We start from the raw sequence: 15,552 nt of genomic DNA on the forward strand, positions 1-15,552 counted from the left end.
GCCAGGATTGGGGGGAGAGGGGGAGAAATAGAAAATGTGGGTATTGTTCTTGGGTTGTTTTCTTTCTTTTTTTTTTTCAGGGGTTTGGTCCGAGGGGAATGAAACAACACAAAAGCCATCCAAGCTCGGAGTTCTGGGAGATGAGGGCAAGGGGGCAGCAGTGGGGTGCAGGGGACCTGTTCGGTGACGGGCACAGGCAGACCGACCTTCCAGCGGCCTCTGCCTGAACCAGCGCTGCTCCCCAGAGGCCTGGGACCCTCATCTGTGCTGCACCCCACCGCTGCTGCGGCCCAGCGTCACCTGGAGTCCAGGGCGGAGAACCCGACGGCTCCACATCTCAGAGCCAGGGACGTGCCGTCGTCTGTCCCCTGGCACCCTAGGCCAGTCCCCCCTTCCCCAAACCCTACGCCCCTCATCTCCTCCAACCCAAAGGAAAACCAGAAGAGACACACGCAGACACACGGACCAGACAGACAGAGCAGGAAGGAGGGAAATCTGGGAGCGGACACAATCTGGCGAGGCTCTGTGTGTATGAGTGTGTGTGTGTGTGTGTGTGTGTGTGTGTGTGTGTGTGTGTGTGTGTGTATCTAAAAGTGTATGTGTGTGAGAGTATGTGTCTGAGAGTGTGTAGTTGAGAGAGAGAGAGTGTGTGTGTGTGTGTGTGAGAGAGAGAGAGAGAGAGAGAGTATAAGAGGACACAGCAGGGCCTGGAGCAGTAGCACAGCGGGTAGGATGTTTGCCTTGCACGCGGCCGACCCGGGTTCGATTCCCAGCATCCCACATGGTCCCCCGAGCACTGCCAGGAGTGATTCCTGAGTGCAGAGCCAGGAGGAGGCACCCCTGAGCATCGCCGGGTGTGACCCAAAAAGCAAAAAAAAAAAAAAAAGAGGACACAGCAGTGAGTCCTAGACAGCACCAGAGATCCCTCCAGGCTCCATTCCAGCCAATCTCACCGGGGCACCCGGGAGGGAGCAAGTGCGCTCTCCCTGCCTACTCCAGATGGAATCCCAGAGGCCAAGAGCTTCCACAAGCAAGGCCCAGGGATGCGGGTTCCAGGACTGAATCTCCAGGCCACCTGGTGGCAGAGGCTCCCCGCCCTCTCAGTGACCTGGCTGTCATCCTCACAAGCTTCCGCCGGGTGCCATCTTGGCGCACCAACAGCCCTGGCCCAGAGACTCTCAACTGAATCCCAAAATGAATTAGCGCCCTACAGAGATGTCTCTGGAACACGACCATTTACAATGTAAGGTTCCAGAAGCACGCGGCCGCAAAGCGGCCGTATGAACTCATGATATTCAAAATGAGCAATGGAAAATAAATTATCTCACGTCTGCCCCTGGCAGGCAGGTTTGAATGGTGGTGGGAAAATTCGGGCCAAACATAATGCCCAAAAAGTAGAGAGTATGGGGGAAATCGTCTGCTGTAGAGGCAGGGTGGGGACTGGGATGGGGGGCGGGAGGATACTGGGGACGTTGGTGGTGGAGAATGTGCACTGGTGGAGGGATGGGTGTTCGATCATTGTATGACTGAAGCTCAAACATGAAAGCTTTTTAACTGCACCTCATGGTGATTCAATTAAAAGAAAGAAAAAGAAAAGAGGGGCTGGAGCAATAGCACAGCGGGTTGGGCGTTTGCCTTGCACGCGGCCGACCCAGGTTCGATTCCCAGCATCCCATATGGTCCCCCTGAGCGCCGCCAGGAGTGATTCCTGAGTGCAGAGCCAGGAGTAACCCCTGTGCATCGCTGGGTGTGACCCAAAAAGTGAAAGAAAAAAAAAAAGAAAAGAAAGTATAAGAGAAAGTATGTGAGTGTTTGAATATGTAAGAGAAGTGTATGTGAGGTGTGTGAGAGAAAGTGTGTGAGGATGTGTGAATATGTGAGCGAAAACGTGTGTGAGAGAGTATGTGTGAGGAGAGAAAATATGTGTGTGTCAGAGAAAGTGTGTGAGAGAAAGTGTGTGAGAATGTGTGAATATGTGAGAGAAAATGTGTGTGAGAGTATGTGTGAGGAGAGAAAATATATGTGAGTGTGTCAGAGGACGTGTGTGAGAGAAAGTATGTGAGAATGTGTGAATATGTGAGAGAAAATGTGTGTGAGAGAGTATATGTGAGGAGAGAAAATATGTGTGAGTGTGTCAGAGAAAGCGTGTGAGAGAAAGTATGTGAGAATGTGTGAATATGTGAGAGAAAATGTGTGTGAGAGAGTATGTGTGAGGAGAGAAAATGTGTGAGTGTGTCAGAGAACGTGTGTGAGAGAAAGTATGTGAGAATGTGTGAATATGTGAGAGAAAATGTGTGTGAGAGAGTATGTGTGAGGAGAGAAAATATGTGAGTGTGTCAGAGAACGTGTGTGAGAGAAAATGTGTGTGTGATATAGTGCGAGTGTATGAGCCTAAATGTGAGTATGTGAGAGAAAATGTGTACATCTGAGAGAGTGTGTGTGAGACAGTGTCTAAGTGACAGAAAGAGAGAGTGTGTGAGTGTGTGTATGTGAGGGGGAGTTGGCTGGGAGCAGCTGAGGGGCTGGTCAGGGAGAGGAGGGCTGAAGGCTGTCCAGGGGAGGCCCTGACTACAGAAGGGGGTGGAATTCACAAGGCGGGAGTCGGACCCACCTGGAGGCCTCAGTAGGGTCTGTTGGCATCCTTCGGCCGTTTTAGCTGGACTTTGAGGCGTTTCATGCCAATCTGAAAACCGTTCATGGCCTGGATAGCAGCCTGGGCACTGGCCGGATTGTCGAAACTCACAAAGCCTGAGGTGAGACGAGCATGAGGCTGGGCCCGGCCCCCCCTCATCCCCTGTGCCTGCTCTTGGGCTTCTGACATCACCCAACTTCCTCCCGGCACTCCGTGGGCCTCCCAGACTTTCGTCCTGAATGGTGGCTGGGAAATGGGGCCACCAACCCCAGTCCAGCCTCTCTCACAGTCTAAGTCAGCATTTCTAGCATTTCCGAAGGGCAGCTGTGGCTTCCGTCAGGACATCTGGGAACACGCCCTTTGAAAATGCCACTTGGAGGGATTGGAGTCGTAGTCCAGCGGGGAGGGCATCTGCCTTGCAAGCAACCAACCTGGGTTCAATGCCCAGCACCCGCTACGGCCCCCAAGCTCAGCCAGGAGTGATTCCCGAGTGCAGAACCAGGATTAACACCTGAGCATTTCCAGGTGTGGCCCCCCAAAAAAATAAATAAAACAAAAAGAAAAGGAAAATGCCACTCTGAATCCTGAATACATTTTTTCCAAGGCAGGGAGAATCCGAACATCCGCTGTGACCCTGAAGCGGCTTTTGAAGACTCAACAGCAACTAAAACCCGTTCCCCTGAGTCTTCTAAGCCTCTCGTGCCTGGGGCACGGACGTGCACAGCCACTGAGGTGCAGAATCGAGGCTGTGGGGCTTGCGGGGAGGCCTGGCCCCAGCAGCGACCGGCTGTGCTAGACTCTGCTTCTCTCGGACCCTCGACAATGCAGACAGCAGACAGGGTCCACGCAGGGCGCATTTCCTGCCCCCTTGTCTCTCACTGGGAATCCATCTGGGGGCTAACGGGCTCAATCGTGGCCTTACCAAAACACTTGCTCTGATTGGTGGCCCGATCCACAAAGACTTTGGCTGAGATGACGTGGCCGAACGGAACAAACATCTGTAGGATCTCAGAGTCCGTGAACTCCTGGGGCAGGTGGTAGATGAAGATGTTGCAGCCATCAGGGCCTGGGGGTGGGGGTTGTGGGGAACAGGAGGAAGAGCTCAGAGGTCAGAAGCGCTGCTGCGGGGTGCAGACCCTGGGAGGACCCGGGCCCCCTCCCTGGGCTAGGCTGCCTCCATCCGCATGCAGGGTGGGGGGGAGGGGAGACCCCCCCCTCTGGGCTAGGCTGCCCCCATCCACATGCGGGGGGCCGGGGGGTGGGAGACACCTTCCCGCTGCTGCTGCTGCTGCTGCTGGGCCGGGGGCGGAGGCTGGTGGGCCACCAGGGCTGGTGGTTGCGGGAAGGCGGGAGCCACCAGGCTGTAGGCCGGGTAGGCCGCTGTCAGGAGGGCGGAGGAGAGAGCAGCTCTGGGTCCTGCTGGCCGGCCGAGGGTGGGCACGGCTGCCCCGCACCCGTGCCCGCGGCCCCGCCCTCACCTGTGTAGTGCTGCACGCCCGCATAGGCCTGCTGCAGGGGGTCCATGGGTGCGGCGGGGCTCTGGGCTGGGGAGAGCAGTGGAGGGGCGTGGGCAGTGAGCGCCGGCGAGGCCGAGCGGGCGGGAGCCGGGACAGGCTCCGGAGCACTGGGCTCCGGCCCGGTGCCGTCCTGGACAAGCGGGGCCCCCCGCCCGGCTCCCCAGGCTGCCGCAGGACGCAGGGCGAGAGGGTCAGGAGCCCCACCTGGGTAGGGGTGAACCCCGTTGGGGTACAGGGCGTCAGGGGCGGGCTGCCCAGCGGGCTGGGCGGGCACCGGGCTGTAGCCGTTGATGCCCAGGGCAGCGGGAATGGCAGAGACAGGCGTGGCGGCGATGGCAGGAGGGGTGCTGGTTCCTGGGCAAAGAAAGCGACAACACGGCCAAGCAGAGACACCCACATGTACACGGACACACACATGCACGCACCCACGCACACGTGTGCACACACACGCAGGGAAGCGGTCAGCGGAGCGAGGGCACAGGCAGGAGGCCGGACCCCTCCAGAGCCACCCGGGTCCTTGTGCACCCCACCTGCCACTCCCCCGGCCGCTCACCTGAGGACGGGGTGATGGGGGTGGCAATGAGGCCGTTGGCGTTGATGGCAGCCATGTGCTGCATCTGCACGGCGGCCATGGCTGCCATGGGGCTGAGGTAGGCACTGTGGGCTGCGACCAGGGCCGCCTGCTGCTGCATCAGCTGCGGGGAGAGCGCAGCGGGGGCGGGCGCTCGGCATGGGGAGCGGGTGGGCTTGGGGTGCGGGCCGGGCACAGGAGGGGGGCTGGGCATGGGGGTGGCCTGGCATGGGGGAGGAGCGGGCCGGGCATGGGGTGACTGGGCATGGGGGTGGCGGGCATCAGGGAGTGGCTGGGCATGGGGGTGGCTGGGCATGGGGGTGGCTGGGCACAGAGGAGCAGGCCGGGCAAAGGTAGCTGGGCATGGGGGTGGCTGGGCATAGGGGAGCGGGCCAGGCACGGGGTGGCTGGGCATGGGGGTGGCCGGGCACAGAGGAGCAGGCCGGGCAAAGGTAGCTGGGCATGGGGGTGGCTGGGCATGGGGGTGGCCGGGCATCAGGGAGTGGGCTGGGCATGGGGTAGCTGGGCATGGGGGTGGCCGGGCACAGAGGAGCAGGCCGGGCAAAGGTAGCTGGGCATGGGGGTGGCTGGGCATGGGGGTGGCCGGGCATCAGGGAGTGGGCTGGGCATGGGGTAGCTGGGCATGGGGGTGGCCTGACACAGGGGAGCGGGCCGGGCACGGGGGTGGCCGGGCATCAGGGAATGGGCCGGGCACGGGGTGGCTGGGCATGGGGGTGGCCGGGCATCAGGGAGTGGGCTGGGCATGGGGTAGCTGGGCATGGGGGTGGCCGGGCACAGAGGAGCAGGCCGGGCACGGGGTGGCTGGGCATCAGGGAGTGGGCTGGGCATGGGGTAGCTGGGCATGGGGGTGGCCTGGCACAGGGGAGCGGGCCGGGCACGGGGGTGGCCGGGCATAGGGGAGCAGGCCGGGCACGGGGTGGCTGGGCATGGGGGTGGCCTGGCACAGGGGAGCGGGCCGGGCATGGGGTGGCTGGGCATGGGGGTGGCGGGCACAGGGGAGCGGGCCGGGCACGGGGTGGCTGATGGGGATGGCCGGGCATCGGGGAGCGGGCCGGGCACGGGCGGGTGGGCCGGGCACGGGCTGGCGGGCAGGGCAGACGCATGCAGGACGGTGCTCACAGCCTGGGTATAGGCGCTGTAGGCTCCGAAGTGGAGGGCGATGGGGCTGAACATGCCCAGCTGAGTGGCCACCTGCTGCATCCGCCTCAGACCTCGCTCCTTCTCCGTGTCGGCAAACTTCACCACCAGGCTGGACGAGGCCCCCTGGGAACAGGCCCCGAAGAGGGCCAGGGCACCTTCCAGCCGGTGACCCGGCCCTGCCTTATGGCTTGTCTTCGGGGGCATGCACGGGACTATGCCGGGAGTCAAGAGGGGATTTCTGTCCCTCCCACTCCCCCAGGGCCAGGAGGTGCTGGGGCCACGGGGGGCAGGGGCGGGCCCCGCAGAGGGGGGATCTGGGGTGGCCGGAGAGTTCCACCTCGGGCTGGGCTCCCGGGTCGCTGTCCCACCCCCAGCCCGAGCCCAAGCCCAACTGAGCGCCAGCCTGGGCTGAGCCGGGGCCAAAGCGGAGACGCTCTTGGGTGGGTCCAGGGGCCCGAGTGTGGAGTGCAGCTCTCCTTGGACCCTTCCAGAACCCCTGGTCACAGTCGGGGGAGCCCTCGCCCTCCACGAGGGTCCCGCTCCAGCAGATCCACTGGGGGCCGGGGTCCAGGAAGGGGCGGGAGAGGGGTCTCTGGGAGCGCCTGGCTGGCGGGTGGGCGGGCTCACCGGCAGGGTCCGGCTGCTGTGGAGGGTGCGAATGGCTGCCTGGGCCTCGGCGTGGGTCTGGAACTTGACGAAGGCGCAACCTGGGTTCGAGGGAGCCAGGGTGAGCGGCCGCCCACCCCCGGGGAGGCTTAGCAGGAGGCCCGGGCGGCGGGCAGGGCAGGGCGGGGCTACCTTTACTGGTACCGTCGGGGCCCCGAAGCACAGTGCACTCGTCTATGGTCCCGAAAGGCTCGAACATCTTCCGCACGTCCTCATCTGTCTGCTGCTTCCCGAGCATGCCCACAAAGAGCTTTCGATCTTCTGGGGGAGCAGGGGCAAGGGCCTGCTCAGGGCACCCTGCCACCCTCGCTCCCTTCCCTACCACGCTCCTGGGGGCAGGGGGGCACACAGTCCCGTTTCCCCGGAGACCAGGGGTTCCTCGGGGTGGGGCACAGGTAACCAAACATTCCAAGGACTGAGCATTTTCAGGCATCATCTCCTCCCCCTTCTGCCATCTCTAGGAAAGGTGGTGCCCAGCCCCAGGGCCACCTCCTTCAGGGAGCCCTCTGGGGTTGCAGACATCCCTCCACCAGAGGCTGCTGTCGCTTGGGACTCCCCAGGTCGGGGTCAGGGACAGAGCCCACAGGTGCAGGACCTACCTCCTCGGCTCTCGCTGTCGGCTGGCTTGACCTGGATTGGCCTGTTCATCTACGGGAGAGAAGAGAAGGCGGCTGTGGGGCCCTCTAAGCCCCAGGAGGGGGCAGGGGTCGAGCCCCCTCCAGTGCTGGTTCCTTGGGGGGCCCTGACTTCCTGCCTGGAGTCTCTTGGGGGGTGGGGGCGCTGGAGGTGAGGGGGTGCTCATGTCCCGCTGGGGCCAGGCTGGGGGCACCCAGACCCGTGGCCAGGGGCAGGTCCTGCTCTCCTTAAGGGGGAAAGGGGGCGGGCGGTCCCCAGGCCGATGCTTTCATGCCACAACTGGGGGCAGCAGGGGCAGACACCCAGAGCAGACCCCAGAAGGGTCCTAGGCTGGAGGCGACCCCGCCGAGGCCTCGGCTTCCTGCTGACCCCTGGACGCGTGTCTGCCTCTCCTCCTGCCCCCTGCACCCCTTGACCCCGGGGAGGATGCACTCTGGAGCACAAAGGGAGCAGATGCCCAGTCTCCGTGGCAACGGGAGAATGCGCTCCATGGCAACCGCCCACTCAGCCCGATTTAGCCGGCCCCGTCGCCCTGGCGACCGCGGTGACGTCACCGCAGCTCCGAGCCCGGCGGGAGGGGTGTGGGAACGGGATGGGGGGGGGGCGGGGGGCGCCCCGCTGGGCTGGGGGAGGGGCCGGCCGGCCGGCGGTCCCCCGCCCCTGCAGCCCCTGCAGCCCTGCAGCCGGCCTCGAACCCGGAGTGCCCCCACCAGGCCGCTCCGGAGGGGGTTCCCGGGTCGCGCGGCCCCTCCCCAGGCTCCGGCCGCCTGCGGGGCTCCTTTGTTCCCTCCCGTGCAAAGGCCACTCCTGCAGGTCGGTTTCCTTAACAGCTGCGGGGTGGGGGTGCCCCGCTATTGTGTCCCAAGCACTTTCCTATTGCTAGGATTTGGACTCCTGGGGTGACATTCCGGGTCCCCGGCTCCTGGGCCCTGCGTAGGGGGGTGCAGCCCTAGATCCAGTGTCTGAAATACCAAAAAAACCAGTGTGTGTGTGTGTGTGTGTGTGTGTGTGTGTGTGTGCACTGTTAGGGTGGGCAGGTGGCCTGGGGGGAGACCTGGCAGGGCTGCCCTGCCCACACTGTGGCCTTGCACAAATCACCTCTCCTGGACCGACCTCTTTTTCGGTGTCTGTGAAATGGGTGCAAAAGGCTGTCCCCAAGCAGGTAGAGGGGGTCTGGGGGGCACAGGAGGAGAAGTTGGTGGAGGCTGAGTGCTTGTGTGGAAGCTTCTGGTAACTGTGTCATGATCAGATGCCCAGGCCTCATGGCACCCCTCCCCTCTTTGCAGCCCCTCAGAACTCCGCACCCTCAATCAAAGCTTAAGGGGCACGGTGGGGAGGGGGCTGGCCTTGCCCGCAGCCCACCCTAGCTGGATCTCTGACATACCAGATGGTCCCCCAAGCCCACCACGGGCGATTCCTGAGCAGAGCCAGGAGTTACCCACCCCCCACTCCCCCAGCATCACTGGGTGTGGCCCAAAAACAAAAAGGAAAAAAATCCAAATAAAAGCTAAATTCTGCTGGTCCCCAGGGAATCTTCCCCTCCTCCTCCTCCTCCTCGCCTCTCTCCCTGTGTGTGTCTCCCTGTCTCTGTCTCTTTCTGTCCTTGTCTCTGTTTCTCTCTCTTCCACCCCCCACCCCACGCCCCCCCCCCAGCCACTCTGGGCCCCAGAGCAGCTGGCGGGAGGGACACACTCACAAATCCCGCAACTAACCCTGCCATCCAGTTGACCAGCCCCCAATCTGGGATTATCCCCTCCGAGTATCTGTCTCCGGGGCTGGGGGCGGGGGCTGGGAGTGTGTGAGCGCATGTGTGAGTGACGTGAGTGTGTTGTGGATGGATGTGAGTCTGTGAGAATATGTGTATGTGTGAGAAGGTGTGTCTGTGTGTGCGAGTCTGGGTGTGTGTGAGTGTGTGTTACGAGTGTGGGGCATGTATGAATGTGTGGGCGTGTGCTATGAGAGAGCATACGATTGCGTGGTACTTGAGCGTAGGGACAGGCATGAATATGTGACTGAGAGTGTGTGTGGGCGTGTGTGAGAGTAAGGGTGTGTGTGTCTCTGTGGGGGGATGGGAGGCTATGAGCGTGTATGTGGCCGGGAGAGCACGCAGTCTGAGTGTGTGTTTGTGAATGTGTGCGACTGCGTGTATGTGACTGTGTGTGTGTGTGTGCGTTTGGCTGGGCGTGTATGTGACTGAGAGAGTGTGTGGATGTATGTTGTGTGTGTGTGTGTGTGTGACTGGGTGTATGTGTGTAGGTATGTGTGTGCAACCGTCAGTGCGTATGTGACTGTGTGCGTGCCCGAGAATGTGAGTGCGAGTGTGAGTGAGAGAAGGTGTGGGTGTGTTTCTCAGGGCCGTGGCCTTTCACCCTCCTTGCTTGTAGTACAACCTGAGCATTCCGGGGGTCCCTGGGGCCCCACAGCCGGCCCCACCTGCTCAGCGGTGATGACAACCGGGTGTGATGTCAGGGAATTCTCCCCAAGCAGGCCTCTGTGGAGTTGCTGTTCGAGCTGGGACAGGGAAGCCAGGACTTGGGGACAGCAGCCCGCCCCTTCCCATCCCGCTCCAGGCCCCCAATTGCCCGTGAGGAAATGCCACAGCCATAGTGGACGAGCCCCTGTGCCTGCATGTCCCCTCACAGAGCCTCCCTGGAGGCCCAGCACCCCCCCAGCCCCCCACCCAGCGGCTCCTCAGCCTGGCACTTCCTGTGGGAAGATCGTCTTTGTTAGCTGAGCCTGGCACACCTGCCCCCTCCCCTGGGTGCAGCCGGGCCTTGTTTACCTGGCAACCACTCCTGGCGCCTGTCCCCTGGCTACTAGCCGCCAGGTGATAAGCCTTCCCCAGGGCCGCCCGAAGAAGAAGGGGCTATTTATACTAAAGTAAACTACAACCAAGTATTAGCACCACCCTGCATCACAGTCACTGGAAGGCCCTGGCCTTGGGCAGGAGCAAAGGCCCCACTGCCCACAAGAGCTCCTCCGTCCCACCAAATCTCACCTCGAGAGGGGACTTGGTGGCAAGACTGGCTCTCATGGGGCCAGAGCGGGGAGGACGTTTGCCTCGCATGTGGCTGACCTGGGTTCGATCCCCGGCATCCCATATGGTCCCCCAAGCACCACCAGGAGTAATTCCTGAGTGCAGAGCCAGGAGTGACCCCTGAGCATCACTGGGTGTGATCCAAAGGGCCAAAAAATTAAAGAAGAAAATAAAGAACAAGACTTGGTCTCATGTCCCAGACCACACATAGGTCCTGCCCAGGGACCAGAGCTCATGAGGTCACAGGGCCACAGCCCCTCTGACAGGCCACGCCCTGCCCTGCTCATGGAGGGCCCAGAACTCGGGAGAGGAAGGACTGCACGATCAGAGGCCAGCAGCCCGCTTTCTCTCCGTCACCTCAGCTCTGCCTGGTGGCACAGCCCCCCAGCGCCGAGGGGAGGACGGGGGAGAGCGAAGAGGGTGAAACACCCCCACTGAAAACGAGCCTCCATGGGCCAGAGGAGTAGTAGTGGGTGGTAGTGGTCGTGGTCATTTGCCTTGCACGCGACTGACCCAGGTTCGATCCCCGGCACCCCATATGGCTCCCTGAGCCCCACTCGGAGTGACCCCTGAGTGCAGAGGCAGAAAGGAGCTGCAATCACCACCAGGGTGGCCCTAAAACAGACAAAAGAGATCCAAAACTCAGCCTCCAGGAGGAAGGCCTGGGGAGGACTTGCAGGAGAAGGTGTCACTCCAAGATTGTATGTGTGACAAGTCACACGTGCCCACGGACCCACATGCACACATGACTGTGGACTAGAACACTGCCAGGGGGAGGGAGGGGCAGGCCACGCTCCCCTCTGTGCCCTGGTCTGCTCCCTCGAGCTCTCCCTCAGTCCCCCCCCCCCCCCGCCCCCGGGTCCTCCAGGAGCCGACAGAACTCCTGGTTTCCTGCCGGGCCCCCTCTGGGGTGTCCCCTGGGACAACAGCCAAAGCAAAGGGGTGGAGCAGGGTCAGACAGTCATTAACTGGGTGTCTTCTCTCTCATCTCCCATCCTGGGCCTTACTTCCTACAAGTCGGGGGCAGTTCCTGAATTTTTTTTTTTTTTTTTGCTTTTTGGGTCACACCTGGCGATGCTCAGGGATTCCTCCTGGCTCTGCACTCAGGAATGACCCCTGGCGGTGCTTGGGGGACCATATGGGATGCAGGGAATCGACCCCGGATCGACCACGTGCAAGGCAAATGCCCTCCCCGCTGTGCTATCGTTCCAGCCCAGTCCCCGAATTCTGAGCACCCCTAGTTCCTAGGCAGCTAGAGAGAGACAGGCGGGAAAGACAGGCGCCAGCTCAAGGGACCGTCTCTCCAAGCCCTGTCCCTTTCCGTTCTCCTGCCCTCTCCTCGTTCCCCTTGCTCCCAACCCCACGCCAGCAAAGAGAAGGCAGGGGTGGGCTAGGGTTTTTTTTTCTTTTTGGGTCACACCCTGCAATGCTCAGGGGTTACTCCTGGCTCTGCACTCAGGAATCACTCCTGGCGGTGCTCAGGGGACCATATGGGATGCTGGGAGTCGAACCCGGGTTGGCCGCGTGCAAGGCAAACGCCCTACCCGCTGTGCTATCGCTCCAGCTCCAGGGGTGGGCTCGGGAGAGAGAGAGCTGGTGTGCAGAAAGGGAGAAAGTGGATGCAGTGAGGACGCGTCAGGGTGAACTTTGGCCGGCTCGGACACATGTGCACTGTACTGGGGGGTCTCCCACCCTCTGCGCCCAGACTGAGGTGCAAGGGGTGTCCAGCAGCTGGGTTTGACTTCCTGCTGGCACTCGGGGTGCAGAGCAATGGGGGATCTATTTATGGAGGATGTGAAGTTGGGGGGTGGTTGAAGCAGTTCTAGTCTCCCTGTCCCCCATCTCTTTTTCAGTTTTGGTTTTGGGGCCACAGTGATGCTCAGGGCCTACTCCTGGCTCTGTGTTCTGGTATCACTCCTGGTGGGTCTTGGGGGACCCTGTGGGGTGCCGGGGATCAAACCCGGGTCAGCTGCCTGTAAAGCAAGTGACCTCCCGGCTGGGCTGTAATTTCTGCCCTCCGACTCTTTCTCTAGGTTTTGTCTCTTCCGTTTCCCAGGAGGCAGAGGGGCAACAGCTCTGTCCAGGGGTGTCCCGGCGCCCAGCTGCTCAGTTTGTGGGAGCCTGAAGGAGCAGCCCTCAGGAGAGCCTTCCAGGGCTCTCGTAGGGAGCAGCAGGGATGCGGGGGAGGCATGTGCTCCCCCCGCTGTGGGGCTGAGCGGCAGGCTGAGACCGTCTCCTGCCCTTCCTCACCAGCCTGGGGTCTGGGACACTGATGAGAAGAGACAAAGGGCCCTGACCTGCGGGAGAGATGGACGGTTGGTGGGCGAGATGCTGAAGTGGCCCGTCCTGGCCCCTGCCCCAGGCCCTGCACCCCGGAGGCCCCCTGGCCTGGCCAGTTTCCCAGGAGACACGAGGCCAGCCTGTTTTGAAGCAGCCCCCACTGCACTGACAGCCCAGGGGCACCTCGCAGCCCACGCCCTCCCCACCCCCACCCGCGCTGTCCCACAGAGGGTCCACAGTTGTCTCTCCGCCTCCTAGTCCAGACTTGGTCAGCAGTGCTGCCCTGTGGCCGGGAGAAAGCGGGAGAAGCCAGCTGCTTGCAAAGATCATGGTCACGCTCTACTCCCTGTCACCCTTTTCTCTAGGGGAGAGAAAAAGCAGGCATGGACCGTCCAACAGGCAGGAAGGGAGCTAGGTAGAGAGAGGGACTTCCTGGGGAGGAGAGGGCTGGAAATCGGTGTGGGCTGTCTGGAGGAGGTGGCCAGCCCGGGCCCCGCCCACCTGGGAACTCACCCCTGGAAGTGTCTTCTGCTCGTGCAGGGCACTCTGGGCCTTCAGGGCTGAATCGCGGGCACAGTATGTCAGGAAGGCACATCCTGAGGGGCCAGGGCAGAGAGACCAGGGGGCTGAGTCCTGGGCTCACCTCCTTGAGAGAAACCCCAGCATGGGATGGGGCAGGGTGGTAGCTTGCCGCTGCCTGGAGGAGGTGGCCCCCAGCGCCAGGAGCCAGAGGAAGCAGGCGGGACGGGAGAGCAGACAGCCTGCGTTCCTGCTCTGCCTCTACCTTGGCCGTCAGCCCCTCTCCACTCACCCGTTTGCTCCGTTCCTGCTCCTCTCCCCACAGCGCCCAGCAGAGGGAAGGAAAGGCCGGGCCAAGCAGGAGTCCCAGGGCCAGTGCCAGGAGCAGGGCCGTGCCCGGTGCTGGCCTGGCGCTGAGGGGCTGCCCAGCCTCGCCACAGCCCCCAGACAGCCTGAGGAGGCAACTTCCTGCACTTCCAGGCCTCTCACTGATCCCACCCTGATTCTGGGGGCCCCACCTGCCTGCCCCGTGTCGCTGCCACTCTGCTCAGGGTTAGCCCCGAGCTCTGTCCCAACTCTTACCTCTTGTCCCCATGGCAGCCATGGCCTGGGATGCTTAAACGCGCACACACACACACACACACACACACGCACGCATGCACCTGCCTGGCCCCTTATCTCCCTGCCCGGCCATCTGGAGCCTCAGCCCCTGCTGGCCTCAGCCCACCGCGTCACCTCCCCTCATCCCCCCTCATCCCGGGGTCCAGCTCTCTGCACCTGCACTGACCACTTCCCCCTCCGAGGCCCTCCTTCTCCCTCCGCCTGGAGCACTCTGGCCAGCCGGGCTGAGTCCTCCAGCTCCCCCGGCGACTCCCCAGCCCCAAGCCAGCCCCCCGCCCCCCCCAGGTGGGTCTCTGGTCCTGGCTGGCCCCTTACCCTTGTGCAGCCCTGTGTACTTGTCCTTAATGACAGTCAGCTCGAAGATCCGGCCGAACTGTTCGAAGATGGGCTTCAGGTCCTTTTCGTCCAGATGCCGGGGGATCTGTCCCACAAACAGCTTGATGGCATCTGGCTCCTTCATTGGGGCGGCCCGGGAGGAGGGGCCGAGAGGGGGGCCGGGGAGGGGCCGGGGGCTTTCCCTGTGGCCCCCAACCCCAGGACTTGGCAGAGGAGTGGTTCAGCACACAAAGGAGGAGGGGGCTGGGGGAGCCAGGGGTGGGGGTCAGGGATCTAGGCAGACTCGGCCATGCCACCAGGGGGCATCGCCCAAACAACAGTCACCCTCCAGGAGGATTGGCAGGTCGCCCGGCCGGGGGGCCAGTGCGGTCGCCCCCCAGACTGGGGGTTGGGGGGGGGGGTCGCCGGGGCCCTGGGGAGGCGAGGCGGGCCAGGAGGGAGAGGGAGGCAGGTGGGAGCGGAGAGGGTGCAGGCGGAGGGGGTCGGCCTGCCGGGGGCCGGGGGTGCCACCGCGTGGGGGGCACGCCGGGCAGGTGGCACGGCGCTGGCCTCCCCGAGAGCACCGCCCCGGGGGCTGGTCCTTCTGCCGGGCGCGGAGATCCCGATGCTCGCTCGCTCGCTCGCTCTCGGAGGGCGGCGGGGCTCCAGGGGGACCCCTGCCCGCTGCCCCCTCCGGGCCCCCCTCGGCCCCCTCCCCCCGCCCCGGTCCCCCGGGCCTGGGCTGCCGCCGGCTGCTCCCGCCGCGGCTCTGCCCGCTGTCCCGGTCACCTGGGTCCCGGAGCTCTGCTCCCCGGCCGCGCTCTCCCCAACAAAAACCTCCCCCCTGCACGCCCCCGGCCCCGCGCCCACGCCGCTCCCCTGACAGCGCTGATGTCAGTCCCAGGGGCGGAGGGCAAATTCCCCACCCCGGCGAGGGACGCACAGCCGGCCCGCCCCGCCCCGCCCGCCGCCCCTCCGGAGCGGGGCGCCGAGGCGCGGAATTTAGCGACGAGCCCTAAGGCGGGGCCCATTGTTCGGGGGCCGGAGCTGTCCCTGGTGCTGGAGGCGCGGGCCGGGAGCGGCGGGGCCGGGGCGCCCCGGGCTGGGGGGCGGGAAACTCTCCCCGGGAGGCCGGGGGTCGCGCGGCCCAGCGGAGGCTCTGCCGCGGGGGGCTCCCCGGACCCCGACCCCTCGCATCCCGGGGCTCGGGGGTCGCGCCCGGCACAGACGCTCCAGCGAGTCCAGCCCGGAGCCCGGCAGGTTCCGCTGCCCTCGAGGCCAGGGGGACCCCAGTCCCGCTCCCGACGGCTCTGGGACCTGGAAGAAGCGCCCCCCACCCAGGCTTGGGGGGCGCCCTCCCCTCCCTCCTCCACCCTGCCCGGCCCCACAATGCAGGGGGCAGCTCCACCTCCTCCGGGTGCTCCCTGCAGGGTGCCAACCTTTGGGGGGGGGGACTGTCCTCCTTCCTGGTGCCCCTGCCCTCGGGGGCTGGCTGGCTGATGGCCCCACTACAGTGTCACTGAATAGGTCCCCACCAATCCCAGCACCCCCCGGCCTCAGCTCCTCTCCTGGACCTGATCACAGCAACAGGCACCTT

The 15,552-nt window shown here is 63.6% G+C and overlaps 1 protein-coding gene across 5 annotated transcripts; it reads right to left on the reverse strand.

The window, feature by feature from the left end:
* Positions 1-2,620: 2,620 nt before the first annotated feature.
* On the reverse strand, positions 2,621-14,843 carry CELF3 (CUGBP Elav-like family member 3). 5 transcript variants are annotated; one of them, XM_056118376.1, is made up of 13 exons: positions 14,745-14,843; positions 13,956-14,094; positions 13,014-13,096; positions 7,147-7,195; positions 6,680-6,808; positions 6,509-6,588; positions 5,861-6,004; positions 4,703-4,844; positions 4,354-4,503; positions 4,111-4,176; positions 3,902-4,012; positions 3,555-3,698; positions 2,621-2,748 (listed from the first exon to the last, which is right to left on the reverse strand). In XM_056118376.1, the coding sequence occupies exons 4-13, from the start codon at positions 7,193-7,195 to the stop codon at positions 2,621-2,623; spliced, it is 1,143 nt and encodes a 380-aa protein (XP_055974351.1). In that variant the 5' UTR covers positions 13,014-13,096; positions 13,956-14,094; positions 14,745-14,843. The 5 variants fall into 5 exon arrangements, with proteins under 5 accessions (XP_055974351.1, XP_055974418.1, XP_055974183.1 ...); XM_056118443.1 differs by having other exon boundaries at positions 13,956-14,061; positions 14,745-14,792; XM_056118208.1 differs by lacking the exon at positions 14,745-14,843 and having other exon boundaries at positions 6,680-6,805; positions 13,956-14,100.
* Between the last annotated feature and the right edge of the window lie 709 nt (positions 14,844-15,552).

Source organism: Sorex fumeus, unplaced genomic scaffold (genome assembly GCF_029834395.1).
Source record: "Sorex fumeus unplaced genomic scaffold, SorFum_2.1 ptg000001l, whole genome shotgun sequence".
Taxonomy (NCBI): Eukaryota; Metazoa; Chordata; class Mammalia; order Eulipotyphla; family Soricidae; genus Sorex; species Sorex fumeus.